At 44.2% G+C, this 15,967-nt stretch overlaps 2 protein-coding genes across 2 annotated transcripts in view; one reads left to right on the top strand and one right to left on the bottom strand.

The window, feature by feature from the left end:
• ADCY6 (adenylate cyclase 6) overlaps positions 1 to 15,967 on the bottom strand; it is a 934,310-nt gene that overhangs the window by 207,890 nt on the left and 710,453 nt on the right. The gene's annotated exons all lie outside the window — the stretch shown is intronic.
• Positions 15,307 to 15,967, top strand: part of LOC310698257 (17-beta-hydroxysteroid dehydrogenase type 6-like) — a 164,937-nt gene continuing 164,276 nt past the window's right edge. Inside the window, exon 1 of the mRNA XM_083485280.1 lies at positions 15,307 to 15,327. Within this exon, the coding sequence (XP_083341406.1) occupies positions 15,322 to 15,327 (6 nt within the window). The 5' untranslated portion in view covers positions 15,307 to 15,321. The remainder of the gene's footprint in view (positions 15,328 to 15,967) is intronic.

Here is a 15,967-nt window from a genome sequence, read left to right as displayed (position 1 = left end):
ACTGCCTCCCGCTGTTTGGTCAGACTCATGCTGGTAGCTTCGAGAACACTGTCCAACCATCTCGTCCCCTGTCATTCCCTTCTCCTTGTACCCTCCATCTTTCCCAACATCAGGGTCTTTTCCAGGGAGTCTTCTCTTCTCATGAGGTGGCCAAAGTATTGGAGCCTCAGCTTCAGGATCTGTCCTTCCAGTGAGCACTCAGGGCTGATTTCCTTCCGAATGGAGAGGTTTGATCTTCTTGCAGTCCATGGGACTCTCAAGAGTTTCCTCCAGCACCAGAATTCAAAAGCATCAATTCTTCGGTGATCAGCCTTCTTTATGGTCCAGCTCTCACTTCCATACATCACTACTGGAAAAACCATACTGGAACCACTACTGGAAAAACCATAGCTTTTACTATACTATACTTCTGGCATAAGGGCCCCCATTAGGGACCCCAGAGGGTTGACCAACAACAATTGCAACCCTCAGCCAAACAGGTTAGCCACCCCTTCTTTAAAATAGTCATCAATTGTAGAATTTATCATACAATTAAACAAGTAAATCTGCAGGCCTAAATACAATTGCTTGTATTAGCACTCAGGGCTAATTTCCTTAAGAATGGATAGGTTTGATCTTCTTGCAGTCCATGGGACTCTCAAGAGTCTCCTCCAGCACCAGAATTCAAAAGCATCAATTCTTCGGGGATCAGCTTTCTTTATGGTCCACCTTTCACTTCCAAACGATCTTGTAGAAGTGGAGAAAAGGGCAGGTGACCAAGGGCCCGGAACAACTAGAAGAGTTTGGATTTGATATCCCGCCTTTCACTCCCCTTCAGGAGTCTCAAAGCGGCTAACATTCTCCTTTCCCTTCCTCCCCCACAACAAACACTCTGTGAGGTGAGTGAGGCTGAGAGACTTCATAGAAGTGTGACTGGCCCAAGGTCACCCAGCAGCTGCATGTGGAGGAGCGGAGACGCGAACCCGGTTACCCAGATTACGTGACTACCGCTCTTAACCACTACACCACACTGGCTCTCAACTAGCCCATGAAGAAGGCTCGTCATAGGAGAGGACCTGGTAAGAGGTGCGTAAGATAACACATGGCATAGAGAGGAATCATAGAATTGTAGAGGTGCATAGCTGTCAACTTTTCCCTTTTCTTGCGAGGAATCCTATTCGGAATAAGGGAATTTCCCTTTTTATAAAAGGGAAAGGTTGACAGCTATGTAGAGGTGGAAAGGACCATGAGGATCAATTGGTCCGACCCCCTGCAAAGCTGGAATCTTTTTGCCCAACATGGGGCTCAAACCCGGGACCCCGAGACGAAGGGTCTCATGTCTACCTAGTGAGCGATCCCAAGTGGCAAGAGATAAACATTTCTCCCTCTGCCGTGACACTAGCTAGCAGGACCCATGGCCATTAAAGGAAGCCTAATGTTGGGGCGCGGGTGGCGCTGTGGGTTAAACCACAGAACCTAGGACTTGCTGATCAGAAGGTCGGCGGTTCGTATCCTCGTGACGGGTGAGCTCCCGTTGCTCGCTCCCTACTCCTGCCAACCTAGCAGTTTGAAAGCACGTCAAAGTGCAAGTAGATAAATAGGTACCACTCCGGTGGGAAGGTAAACGGTGTTTCCATGCGCTGCTCTGGTTCGCCAGAAGCGGCTTAGTCATGCTGGCCACATGACCCGGAAGCTGTACGCCGGCTCCCTCAGCCAATAAAGTGAGATGAGTGCCGCAACTCCAGAGTCGGCCACGACTGGACCTAATGGCCAGGGGTCCCTTTACCTTTATTAATGTTGGAAGGCACACAAAAACGAAAAGCAGTACTTTACACAGCGCATGGTTGAACTATTATTTGCTTATTTGTGACATTTCTATCCCACTTTTCCTCCAAAGTGAACCTTCAGGTGGCTGACAAGGTTTCCCTCCTCTCCATTTCTGTCTTCATGAGAACCCTGTGAGGTAGGTTAGGGTGAGAGTCTGTGAATGGCCCAAGGTCACTCAGTGAACCTAGTGGATGAGTGAGCATTTGATCCCTGGTCCAGTGCTCTGACCACACTACAATCGCTTTCTGTGAGATGCAACACCACTCAACGTAGTGATGGCCATCCATCTGGACTGCTTTAAAGGGGGTTTCCACCATTTCAAGCTGTCAGTGGCTCTTAGTCATGGTGGGTATATTAACTCCCAAGATCCGGAATACCAGTTTCTGGGGAACATGAACAGGAGAAGGTTATTGCGCTCATGTGACCCAGCATGGCTATAATGTTCTTATATACATGTGGAAGTGACTCCCTCCCCCCCCTCACCTGCTCACAGTTTCACACATCACAAAAGTGCTGCTTTGACAGTGATCACTCACAGGAGCAGACCAGCTCCCTCAATTTTCCATCCGAGGTGGATTTAAGGGGGTGAAACCGGTTTGCCTGCACTGCACCCTGAAACAATGATGTAGAACGGAAGGTGAGAGGGGAGGGGAGGTGAATTTTGGAGTCACACAGGGCACCATTGAAATTCGAAAGCCCAAAGTCTGCCATGGCCTTCAACTGTGGCATGACCCTATAGTAGGGCACTTCTGGACTGTTGCTAGTTTTGGTTGGGATTCAGTCACATACAGTGGTACCTCGGGTTAAGAACTTAATTCGTTCCGGAGGTCAGTTCTTAATCTGAAACTGTTCTTTAACCTGAAGCACCACTTTAGCTAATGGGGCCTCCCGCTGATGCTGCGCCACCACCGTACAGTTTCTGTTCTCATCCTGAAGCAAAGTTCTTAACCCAAGGTACTATTTCTGGGTTAGCAGAGTCTGTAACCTGAAGCATCGGTAACCCAAGGTACCACTGTACTGGCAAATTGGGAGATCATGTGCAACCAACCCACTTCCCCCAAATATAAGACCTTTTGCAATAAGAAAAGGAACAGCAAAATGCACTGGATAGTGTGTGATAACACCTGGCTTGACGCAGCAGCATCCGACCTCCCTGCAAACGAATCAGGGTGAATGCTCAATAAATGGGTCACCTGGAAGCACATCCTACCCTCTGCTATCCAGTCACTGCAAATGTCAGTAGAAAGCATTTTCAGTTTCATTAAAGCATAGCAATACTTTAATTGTTAGAAACACCGAGACGGCATCACTGAAATTGACAAGAACTATCCTCCTAGCTTACTATTTCATTAGCTCTGGGATTTGAGAGAATAGATCAGCAAGCAGGTAATGCAAAAAATGGGATGGCAAGACTGTCAGGACTGTCACCAGCCACATCATGGTCAGAGTCTGATGACAGTGTACCACGAATCTGGAGAAGGCAAGCTGGGGAGTCTTCTGCACCTGCTAACTGGAGGGTGGTGTGATGGCATTTGAAGCTGGGAAAGCATACATTGTGAATAGTGGTGGTAACACACATGAACAGACGTAGGGGAAGATTGTTGTATTCTGATGATTAAAGTGTGTGAAAATGCATCTGTAATTTCAGCCTCAACAGACACATGCATTCCTGATCTCAAAACCAAACATGTTACTCCTCGCTGTTTCTCACTGTGTATTGCTCATATACCTTCCCCTCTTTTATGTAAAGTAAAAAATTCTCTATCTCAGTGCTACCCACTCACACTTTCACTTTCATGCACATGTCACTCAGTCACACAGAGATAAGGCTGTCACACTTGTAAACAATAGAATCCTTCCTAATGACTCTTTCACTCATCATTCATGCTCCAAATGTTTCTGTGTTCAGGTACATTTCCCCTGTTTTGTTGTCTAACTTTTAAAAGAACGTTAGCATGCACATATCTGAAGATATCTGAAGATATCTGTGTATCTGAAGAAGTGTGCATGCACACGAAAGCTCATACCAAGAACTAACTTAGTTGGTCTTTAAGGTGCTACTGGAAGGAATTTTTTTTTATTTTGAGCATGCACATATGTCCACTGGAGGGCTTTCTGTCTCAGGTCCCTTCCCTGGGTCTTAAGAAGTTGAATATCTGAATGAATGGGGATCCATTTTAACTCTAGTGCACAGCTCAACCAATAGAACACAAGAGTCGTAATCTCAGGGTCATAGGTTAGAGCCCCACGTTCGGCAAAAGATTCCTGCGTTGCAGGGAGTTGGATTAGATTGTCCTTGTGGTCCCTTCCAGCTCTACAATTCTATGAATGTCATTTTTAAAAAATTTATTAAAATACACATGTCAAGTCACAAAATGTTGATCTGGCTATAGCTTTCCTTCCATCCTCTTGCCAAGAAGAGCAAGAAAGAAAAGAGGGTGGCAGAAACAGAGAGAAAGAGAGATAAGTGGCAGAAAGACTGAGCTCCTGGCATGTTTGGGTTCTATCCCTGCCCATATTTGATTCTGACCTCTTGTGCTGCCAGTATACAGCCCTCAAGAGACTACCCTCAACTGAGTGCAACCCTCAACAGGAAGAAAAAAAAATGCCACCCCTGATATATAGCATCTCCCAAGTAACCGATGGAAAGGGCAGAGGGAAAAGCAGCCAGCATGACAAATGGGTAGAACATTTTGAGTCAATATTTGATGACCCAGTAATGTTTAGTGTTCAAATTATGTTGAAAGCTGCTGAGAGGTTTAGAATAACAAAGAGAATTGTCCTATCAGCTTCCATCTCTGATGTTCCTCCTAGGTTATCTGTTGGTCCTCAAACTAGGACTGAATTCCATATGGAATGGATCCAGAACACCAGCTGGAACCACATGCTATCTCATGCAGTCTCATATCTCTAATTAAGGAGTGGTTTGTGCATGAACTAGCCTCTTTGTTTCCCCATCCACACCCACATTTTCTTTTCTGAGCTGATTCACAAGACCACTATCTAGGAATCAAATTGTGTATGCAAACAGAGTGCATGGAGGCCATTTCTCAAGCCATTTTGCAAAAATGACTATTTGAAGCATCTATTTATCTTGTCCAGCATTTCCCCAACCTGATGCTGTCCAGATGTTTTCGACTAAAACTCCCATGATCTCTGACTTTTGATGAAGTTTTGATGTCTGATGGCAGTTGGAATGTCTGGATGGCAGCAGGTTGGAGAAGGCTGGGTTTGTATATTCAGGCTACATTCTCCTTGGCTCAGCAATTGTCAATATACTTGAAGGATTCTCAGCATCTATGAGATATCAATGTTCTAATACAATTGAAGAATATAGTAGAAGTGACCAGCAGAAGACAGCTATAGTATGAGACTGGAATTATACTGCTTTGTTGCACACTATGCTGTCATTAGGGATGCGGGTGGCGCTGTGGGTTAAACCACAGAGCCTAGGACTTGCCAATCAGAAGGTTGACAGTTCGAATCCCTGCAACGGGGTGAGTTCCTGTTGCTCGGTCCCTGCTCCTGCCAACCTAGCAGTTCGAAAGCACATCAAAGTGCAAGTAGAAAAATAGGTACTGCTCCGGCGGGAAGGTAAACAGCGTTTCTGTGCACTGCTCTGGTTCGCCAGAAGTGGCTTAGTCATGCTGGCCACATGACCCAGAAGCTGTACGCCGGCTCCCTCGGCCAATAAAGCGAGATGAGCGCCGCAACCCCAGAGTCGGCCACAACTGGACCTAATGGTCAGGGGTCCCTTTACCTTTACCTTTACGCTGTCATTGAATACAGTGGGATTTATTTCTGAGTAAGCATGTGTAAGATAACACATCCATAGGATAACATTGACCCTGCCAGTCTCTGCAACAGCCACCATATTGTAAAGAAGCTAACAAATCACTGTCATGGAAATCATCACTGCTAAAATACTCCAGCTGAACCAGTGGTGCATGTTCATCATTCTAGATGGTGGTTTTGTGTTTTGAAAATTAATTTGAGAAACAACAGAGGAATTCTTACCTGGGAATACTGTAAGTCTCATTGAACCCAGCAGAACTTGTGAATGTACATGCATAGGACTGAGCTGTCAAGTCCATTACCCTTCATATTTATTGGCACGTTGGAGCACTTGGAACCCCAAGCAAACACTTTTTTAAAAATCACCTGTCAAGAAAGTTCCCATCAAAAAGCGGGCTTGAAAACCATGTGACAGTCAGGATGCTGTCAGCTGCTCCCGGCTGGTTGCCCAGGAAATTATAAAGACAAGGAAAAGTTTCTTACAGACTTTTTTAATTTCAATCTTTACAGAGAGAGGCTATAGACCCCAGCCTCTTGGATAATGGCATTGTCCCGCGTTAATCTGCACCCCCCCCGCACCCCCCGTCTCTCCCACTTCCTCGTTTGTCATTCTCATCACCTCTTCTACGGGTGCTGCTATGTGCCCTCTGTCTTTGAGCTCTTTGCTCTCCTACTTTTAAGGCTCACCGGGTTCTGGGAGATGGAGGGTCTGGAATGCTTTCTAATGAGAATGTGTCAGCCGCGTGTTGTTCCACCTCTCCCATGATTTCCCATCTTTCCCCCTCATCTGCCTCTGAGCTGCTACCTCCCTCAACTCCCTGTTGTAAATCTATACCGTCTTCCTCTTCCTCCTCCCTGGAAGGGTCAGGATGGGGAGATGGTCTCCACCATTCCACCTCTGCCCAGTCCCTGACAGTGACTTGCTTTTTTAAGGTTTATAATTTATCCAAAGCCGTTGTACTGCTATAGTGATAATGCATACCACATAAATATGAAACAAGGTGCAAGGATGGCCACAGTCACCTTTCTACTTCCTAGCCTTTTGTTTACCACTCTCTTTTGCTTCCCCCTTCTTTTTGCCACTTCAGGATTCACACATCTGCTCCCCCCGCTTTGTCATCATCTCCATTACAATGGCCACTTCAGTCTAAAGTGTCACTTGAACACACATGTGGCAACAACTGGGACATTGTGAGTCATGTACGAATCCATCTCTCAGCCCCAAGCAAAGGGGAGCATCTGCGAAGGCTGGGATGATAATTAAATGAGTCTTGGGAAGAGAAGGCCTAATTAATAAACGCATTGCCCCACCTAATTGCAAAGTCGTAATAGCTCTGCAATGGCTCTCCCCCTGAAAACTTCCTGCGAGGGTAACAGCCACCTCGGGTGTTGCTGCTGCCAATCCAATGGCTTGGCTGCAGTTATGTGACATTCATTTTTCATGGCACAAGGATCGTACCATGCCGGCTGGTGCTGCCAGACACAACCTGATCTCATTACATTAATTGGGCCGGCTGATTCAGACCCACTTCAGTATAAAAGCCACAGAGGATGAAAGGAAATATGCCTTGATTTCTGAAACTGCCCCAACCTTAAAAGAGATTGCTGGTCAATTCATTTCATGGATACTCATTTCAAGGAATAAGCGTTACATAATTCCTTTAAAATGTACAAAAACTAACTGTTTGATTATGAAAGATAGCAAATAACTCATAGTTATCCAAAATTCATGCTATAATGTAACCCCACCACAGGTTTGTTAATCCTCACAAGACTGCATCAGAACATTAACAAGTCCCAGATCCAATCTGTGTACTGCACACACGTGCACCCACAGTTCTTGACAACCATGCCAGAAAGCTCTACATTTTGCATCTCTACTTCCTCATGTTTCCAATTTGACAAGATTCCATTCTTTTATTTCTTTTAGCTTACACTTTAGTATTGAAATTCTAGTGTGATTTTGAAAATTCCAGAATACCACTTGAGAAACAAGCTCCAACTTTGATTAGCTAATCAATAACACATCAACTTCACTATAAATCTTTCTGGAACAATTGGCTCTTTCTTCCAGAATACTTAACCACCTACTGCATCAGAAGATAGTAAAGTTCAGTGATTAGACCAGCCCTGTGGAGTTTAGATCTGCAGTTTAAAGAAACATACATAATTGGAATCTTATTTTAAAAAATGATACATGCAAGAATAAGTGTATCATAATTAAATAAACAGAGTCATTCAAATACACTTTGTACAGTAAATAATATAATAAGAAATAAGGTACTAAAGTTAAGAAGTTAATATCAAATACTGATCCACATTGAATCATGAGAAATAACACAAAAGGCCTGAGGTTTAACAAGCCCCTGCCCAAAGGGGCTATCAGTCTAATACGGACACAGGGGAAACAGAAAAGAAAAGGATAATAAAATATTTCCAAAACTTATGTAAGAAATCAGTATGCAGCTCCTCACAATGCTAAAAGTGTGGGAGCCTTTCATTGCATTATAGATTAGTTTAAGATGCAGAGTAAGAAACAACCACATATTTTGTGAACATTCTGCTTTAGCATAATTTAAATTAATATTTTTGTTACATTGGCCCAAACCCATTTCCACACTTCTGCTGGTATCTCTATCCCCAATCTTTCCCCCATTTTTTTTTAAAGCCATCTTTCTATAGTGGAGCATCTTCGACACTTTCCTATTAATCCTCAAACATAGTGGAGTCACTAACAGAGCTATACTTAAGAGACAGGGAGAAAGGCTGATCTAAAAATACTGAAATAGTTTTGGAACATTAGATTAGGGTCTCATCCTAACAACAACGTGATAAAATGAGTTCTTTGTTGTTCTTGCTGCTATAGGTCCTACTGCTGACAATGCAAACCATACACCTATGGGGCAAGTGACTTTGTCAAGGTATGGGTTGGCTGACGTGTGTTAATGGCTTCTTTGCTTTACATTCCAGAACTTCTGTGTTCTGTCCCTGACTAGGGAAGGAATAAGATTTTATAGGTGGGGTTGGCAGCTGGTGCGAGGATTTCTAAATTCTAGGAAACCACTAGATAACTAGAGAGATAAAAGGTAAAGGGACCCCTGATCATTAAGTCCAGTCGTGGCTGACTCTGGGGTTGCAGCACTCATCTCGCTTTATTGGCCAAGGGAGTTGGCATACAGCTTCCGGGTCATGTGGCCAGCATGACTAAGCCGCTTCTGGCAAACCAGAGCAACGCACGGAAATGCCGTTTACCTTCCCGCTGGAGTGGTACCTATTTATCTACTTGCACTTTGACATGCTTTTGAACTGCTAGGTTGGCAGGATCTGGGACCGAGAAACGGGAGCTCACCTCGTCGTGGGGATTCGAACCGCCAACCTTCTGATCGGCAAGTCCTAGGCTCTGTGGTTTAACCTATAGCGCCACCCGCATCCCCCAACTAGATAGATAGACATGAATAAATGGAGCCACATCAGAAGTGAGCAAGTTACTTGTTTATGCACAGTGGAGAGATAACAGTTTAGATGCAGATATTTATTTCCAGTGCATATGATGTCAAAATCATTCCTCTCCTCTACCTCCCTGCAAGGATACTCAGAAGAATATTGCTCCCACCGGTTGTCAGCTTAGCCCCTCACTGGTACCAGTAAGGGGAGCCAGTTGCAAATCTCACCACATGAGACAGTTATGAATTATGGACCTTGATGAAGCTGATTTGCCAAGACAGTGGGAATCCTTGATGTGCTGAGTATAAGGGAATTGAAAGAACTCTCCCACAAAGTGGAATTAAAGGGATAGGCTTATGCAGGAGCAACCTGGGACTGGGCCAAAAGAAACTGCAGACACTGTTTCTAGGAGGGAGGGAGAGAGTTTGTGTATGAAACAGAGGGGACAAGAGAATAAAAAGTGAATGGGTTTGGGCAAGTCACTCTCTCTCGGGCTAACCAAGGATGAAAATGAGGTAGCTTCATGCCACTTTAAGCCTTTGGATGGGTGAGACAAATAAATGTGACAAATAAAATGACACATTAAAAGCAGCTATTCATGTTTACCATCTTCAACCTGTAGAACCCCATGTAGCACCTATGAGGTCATTCCTAACCAAAATACTATGCATATAAAAATTCACTGCCTGTAACATGCTTGCACAAGCCCCACACTTCATAGATAAATAAATGCACTATATGCCACACCCTTCATATGGATATATATTCATATATGGATATATACAGACACTGCATGTTATGATTAGGGCTGTGAGAAGACTTTGATTTCCATTCTGATCTGTCATGGTAGGATGCAGTGCTGTTTCCACTGACGTTCAACTTGCTGTTCGCTGTGGTGGGGTTTTATGTAATTAATTATGCAATTATTTATATTATCATGTTGTTCCACATCATTCATTTCGGTGCAAATGCGACAATTGTCAACAGTGAATATTCACATTGAATATTCACATCATATTCACTGGATTGATTTGCATTCTGGATACAGGACAAATAAGCAAACCTGGCAAGTTCCATCCCCACTTCTGTTTCTTCCAGAATTCTCTGGCATCCCTAATCATAATCACACAAAATGTACAGCTCCGTGGATACAGCACAGTGTTACTAAGAGAGAAATACAAATGCCTTTGGAACACCTGAACATCTGTAAATGTTATTAGGATCATGGCACTTACTATAACATGAGTAATAGTAAGTACTGGCACCTTTTTCTAGTAGAAAAGCACTGCATATATTTACTTCTGTGTATGCCACACATGTTAAACAAATTTATATGCATTGTGTCAGGAGCACATATGCATATACCTGTGGTCTCACATGGACACAGGTATGCACGCATCACAAAACATTAGCAGCACATCCATCCATCTGTGCAACACATGTATGCAGTCACCCAGCACATTCTCTCTGCCTTGGTTGTGCTCATACATAAAAGCACAAGGTCGGAAGGAACTAGAATTTATAAAGTTCTAATGACGCGGGTGGCACTGTGGGTTAAACCACAGAGCCTAGGACTTGCTGATCAGAAGGTTGGCGGTTCGAATCCCTGCAACGGGGTGAGTTCCTGTTGCTTGGTCCCTGCTCCTGCCACCCTAGCGGTTCAAAAGCACGTCAAAGTGCAAGTAGATAAATAGGTACCACTCCGGCGGGAAGGTAAACGGCGTTTCCGTGCGCTGCTCTGGTTCGCCAGAAGTGGCTTAGTCATGCTGGCCACATGACCCAGAAGCTGTACGCCGGCTCCCTCAGCCAATAAAGCGAGATGAGCGCTGCAACCCCAGAGTCGGTCACGACTGGACCTAATGGTCAGGGGTCCCTTTATATTTTTAATGTCCTACTGCCTTTGCCCCAAGACGAGATCACTCACATGTTCATTATTCTCTCCCTTCCACCAATTTATCTCACACTGTCTAAGCTAGCGCATATTAGAAGCAGAGGGAAGGAGTGAACAAGGTGCACTGTAGATGTGCATTTACACACATGTGCATATGTGTGCACAGATACACACCGCAAAAAGCTGATCACACCTCCAAACCCCTACAGCCCACTTGTAACGACAAGATGATAAGCTGTCAGTTTGAGTGTGTGACATGTGAGGACAGAAAATTTCTTAACAATTTTGACACAAGCAATAGGTATAAAGGAAAACAGGCATCAAGGCAAGTGCAAGTTTAGGGTGAGGGGACGGGGAATTCTCTGCAGACTCTCCAGCCTGCATACAGGTGCAGAGGAAATGCTGTCACAGGTAACAATAGAACATATTCACATCCTGGTGTTTGATGCATCGTATATCGGGGATGAATTTCATGCAACAGCTGTCAGCAGGGAGCAGCCGCCACTCTGACTACTCCTCTGCATCCTTCTTTTTGTGGGAATGTTCAGGGAGGCAGGAGAGGATATATTGTTTAATAATATCCTTCGCAACTTGTATTAGCAAGTTCTATAATTTAGCAGAGTAACATTCCCCTGACTAAGATCATAATCCTATGCACCAGGGATCAGTTCTCTGAAACTCAGAAGGACTTGCTTCTGCATAGCCATGCACTGGATTGCATCGATAAGGTTATTTCAGTTCTAGGAGATCCTAAATCGAAGCAGGAGTTATAAAAGCAGTTAATTACACTGTTGTTGTAGTTTCAGCAGTTGAAAAAAGGAGAGATTAATCTTTCTGTATTGATTTGCTGGTCATGCCTCTTGGGAATTTTGAATAAAAAATGCACAGGGAAGGGACAGGGCGTAATAGGGCTCTACAAAGAAATTACTCCAGTTAACAACCCAGTACATGCTTTATGCTGACGCAGTATTTGCTATAAGAAAGGCTGGGAAGGCCACAAACCCAAAGGTATGTGACCAAAATGTCAGGCCAGTTATCTTCAGGATATTGGTTTTTATTATGAATGAATTTTAAATGGCATAATTTGTCTGAGAGGGTATACTTTTTGTAAGTTGTTGTTTCTTCTTTAGCATTGCATAAGAAGACCCCTGCTGGATGAGGCCAATGGCCCACCTAGTCCAGCCTCCTGCTCTCACAGTGCCCAACCAGAGCAATTTCCCCACTTGTGCACCCCTGCAACTGGTATTCAGAGACATGCCCCCTCTGATACAAAGGTCATATATAATTGTATACTAGCCATCATGACTAGTAACTTTTGGAATAGTAGAATCATAGAATTGTATGCAGCTCAGTAAACTTTCCTCTCTGAGGTCCCAGAGAGAGATCTTGAACTTGTTCATCACTGCAGAACATCTCTTCTACTGCTGCTACTAGCCATCTCTGACTTCTCAAGCTTCCTCTTCTGCTGTGAGCAACCTGCAGCTTGGAGTGAGTCATCAGGTAGGCTAACCCTGCGAAATGGGAAAACACAAGCCTTCTGCTTTCACCCAGAGTGGAACCTCTTGCTCAGTATAAACTTCTCGGCTTTGCAAATCCAAACCTTTACATAAGTTTTAACTTCAATGCATTACATCTTATGTGTATCAAACTTGTGATTTTAACAGTCCTTTTTTCATGAATTTGTGTAATCCCCTTTCTTTTTAATCAAACTTTAATAACAAATTTAACAAAGAGAAGCAGCAGCAAGAAATACGGGGTGGGGGGCGGTGTGAGAGAAAAGGGAGGACAGACCATCAGCTCACGTTATAAATGCAATAGCCATTGATATGTCCAAGTCAGTGGCCATTACTACATCTTGCAGTAGTGAATGACAATGGTACCTCTGGTTACAGAAGCTTCGGGTTACAGACTCCGCTAACCCAGAAATAGTACCTCGGGTTAAGAACTTTGCTTCAAGATGAGAACAGAAATTGTGCGGTGGCGGGGGGCCACTAGGGGCGCATTGGAAGATGGCCGACAATGCCATCTCTCTGGACCACACGGAGTAATTAAGAGGCTGTTATGGGAGTAGGCAGCCTCCCTTGTTGCCCCAAGGGAATGGGGAACACTGCCCTTGCCTGCTGTGCCCATAAATCACCCCCAAATTCGAAAGAAGGAGGTGAGGGCACTAGGCAGAATGCCCCTGTGTGGACTTCGGCTCTCCTGGACGCTGTCTCTGATAGCGCACTAGCTGCAGCAATTTGGAATAATTAATTACAAAAGAAGCAAATGCACATATTTCAAGTGAAGAAGGGAAGTGAAGACTGCTAATTGAAGGGACCTCTGCGAAAGAAGACGACGGGTTGGAGCAACAGGAATATTTTACGATGAAAATACATCAAAGGCTGGGTATGTCGGCAACGGGACTGAATGGGGGGGGGGACCTTTTCTACTTTTCCTCTATGTGATTAACCAAGAACCCCTCCTCATTAGAACTGTCGGCTTAACTGACCTAAGCAGGATAATTAAGGTCTGTGTGGAAATAACCTTTAACCAAAAGTATGCTTTATGGAGATCGAGAAGGAATAAGAGCTTTTGGAATGGCGCAGCAATTAATTCTGAGTCGCCATCTTGCCAAAGGATTTATAGCCAGGAGGAGGAACGGATTTGTTTTCAGACTCCATTCCTGGTGAATCTCCTCAGAGGTTTGAGAAAGGAGGCAGATTTGTGAAGATTAATGACGCTAAGACTGTTTTGATTTATGGAAGTGATGTTATATGGAAAACGTCTGGATATGGCTACTGGATAAAAAAATATCCACGCAGGATTACAAACTGTTTTAACCAGTTTGTGGAGACTATCAGAGGTCACAAAGAGAAAGGAAAAATATATGAAAATAACAAGAAGAGATGTGGAAAAACAATAAGAAAGGACTGGATAGTACTGTGAACATCATATGGTCAGATTTGTGGACATTAAAACAGCAGTAAGAAGCAAGAAGTTGATTGGATCCCCTTCGGAACTTGAAATATGGGTACCCCCAACAAAAATTTAAAATTTGGCTGTGTAATTTGGAATTTATGTAATTTGGTTTGATTTGATGTGATTGGTCGGTTAATAAAAATTATTCTTTTTTAAAAAAAGAAATTGTGCGGTGGCAGTGGGAGGCCCCATTAGCTAAAGTGGTGCTTCAGGTTAAGAACAGTTTCAGATTAAGAACAGACCTCCATAACGAATTAAGTTCTTAACCCGAGGTACCACTGCACAGAGTTTGACTATGTATTTGAATGAAGGGGCATCTCCTTTTCTCTGTCCTGAATTTTCATGGGATGTTCCTGAGTTGAGAGAAGAAGAGAAAAAATATCTCTATCCATTTTTCCCAAGCCATGCATAATTTTAGACCGGCCGGTGTCCCACTATTCACATTCTTTTTCTGAACTAAGGTAAAGGGTAAAGGGACTCCTGACCATTAGGTCCAGTCGTGGACAACTCTGGGGTTGCGGCGCTCATCTTGCTTTACTGGCCAAGGAAGCCGGCGTACAGCTTCCGGGTGATGTGGCCAGCATGACTAAGCCACTTCTGGCGAACCAGAGCAGCGCACGGAAACGCCATTTACCTTCCCGCCGGAGCGGTACCTATTTATCTACTTGCACTTTGACATGCTTTTGAACTGCTAGGTTGGCAGGAGCAGGGACCAAGCAACAGGAGCTCACCTCGTTGTGGGGATTCGAACCGCCAACCTTCTGATCGGCAAGCCCTAGGCTCTGTGGTTTAACCCACAGCGCCACCCGCATCCCTTCTGAACTAAAATGCCCCTAAATCTTCTAAATTTTCATCTTAGGGGAGTTGTTCCAGCCCGATGATGAATTTGGTTGCCCTTTTCTGAACCTTCTCCAGCCCTACAATATCTTTTTGGAGGTGTGGCAACCAGAACTGTACAGGGTAATTGTACCGCTCCAAGTGTAGCTGCACTGTAGATTTGTATAATGGCATTATGATACTGGAAGCTTTATTTAAAATCCCTTTCATCGATTCCTAGCTTCACATTTTCATCGAACTATTCAGCATGACCCCAATATCTCTTCTCTGGTCAGTCAACACCAGTTCAGACCCGATAAGTGTATATGTGAAATTAAGTTAGGGAATTCGTACCAGCATGCATCACTGTGGGAAGCATGATGCTGTTCTAGATAGGCCTTTGATCTGATCCAGCAGGGTTTTTATGTTTGTATATGTGAGAGCAGAGAGATGGACATATCCACTTTTGGCCACAGCTACTTCTGGCATTTGTTGTTGTTGTTGTTGTTGTTTAGTCGTTTAGTCGTGTCCGACTCTTCGTGACCCCATGGACCAGAGCACGCCAGGCATTTCTGTCTTCGACTGCCTTCCGCAGTTTGGTCAAACTCATGCTGGTAGCTTCGAAGACACTATCCAACCATCTCGTCCTCTGTCATCCCCTTCTCCTTGTGCCCTCCATCTTTCCCAACATCAGGGTCTTTTCCAGGGAGTCTTCTCTTCTCATGAGGTGGCCAAAGTATTGGAGCCTCAGCTTCAGGATCTGTCCTTCCAGTGAGCACTCAGGGCTGATTTCCTTCAGAATGGAGAGGTTTGATCTTCTTGCAGTCCATGGGACTCTCAAGAGTCTCCTCCAGCACCATAATTCAAAAGCATCAATTCTTTGGCGATCAGCCTTCTTTATGGTCCAGCTCTCACTTCCATACATCACTACTGGAAAAACCATACTGGAACCACTACTGGAAAAACCATAGCTTTTACTTCTGGCATAAGGGCCCCCATTAGGGACCAACAACAAATGCAACCCTCAACCAAACAGGTTAGCCACCCCTTCTTTAAAATAGTCATCAATTGTAGAATTTATCATACAATTAAACAAGTAAATCTGCAGGCCTAAATACAATTGCTTGGAAGTGCCATTGAGCTTAATGGGGCTTGTTTGGGAGTAGACAGTGTATAGGATTAACTGCAAGATTTCCTCACTGAGGACCCGATTGGACTGCAACTTACTTGGGGACCTTGTTCTTTTCTTTCTGT

The sequence above is a fragment of the Podarcis liolepis genome (genome assembly GCF_965112155.1).
Source record: "Podarcis liolepis genome assembly, chromosome: 2".
NCBI classification, from domain to species: domain Eukaryota; kingdom Metazoa; phylum Chordata; class Lepidosauria; order Squamata; family Lacertidae; genus Podarcis; species Podarcis liolepis.
This window is presented reverse-complemented; position numbering and strand designations above follow the sequence as displayed.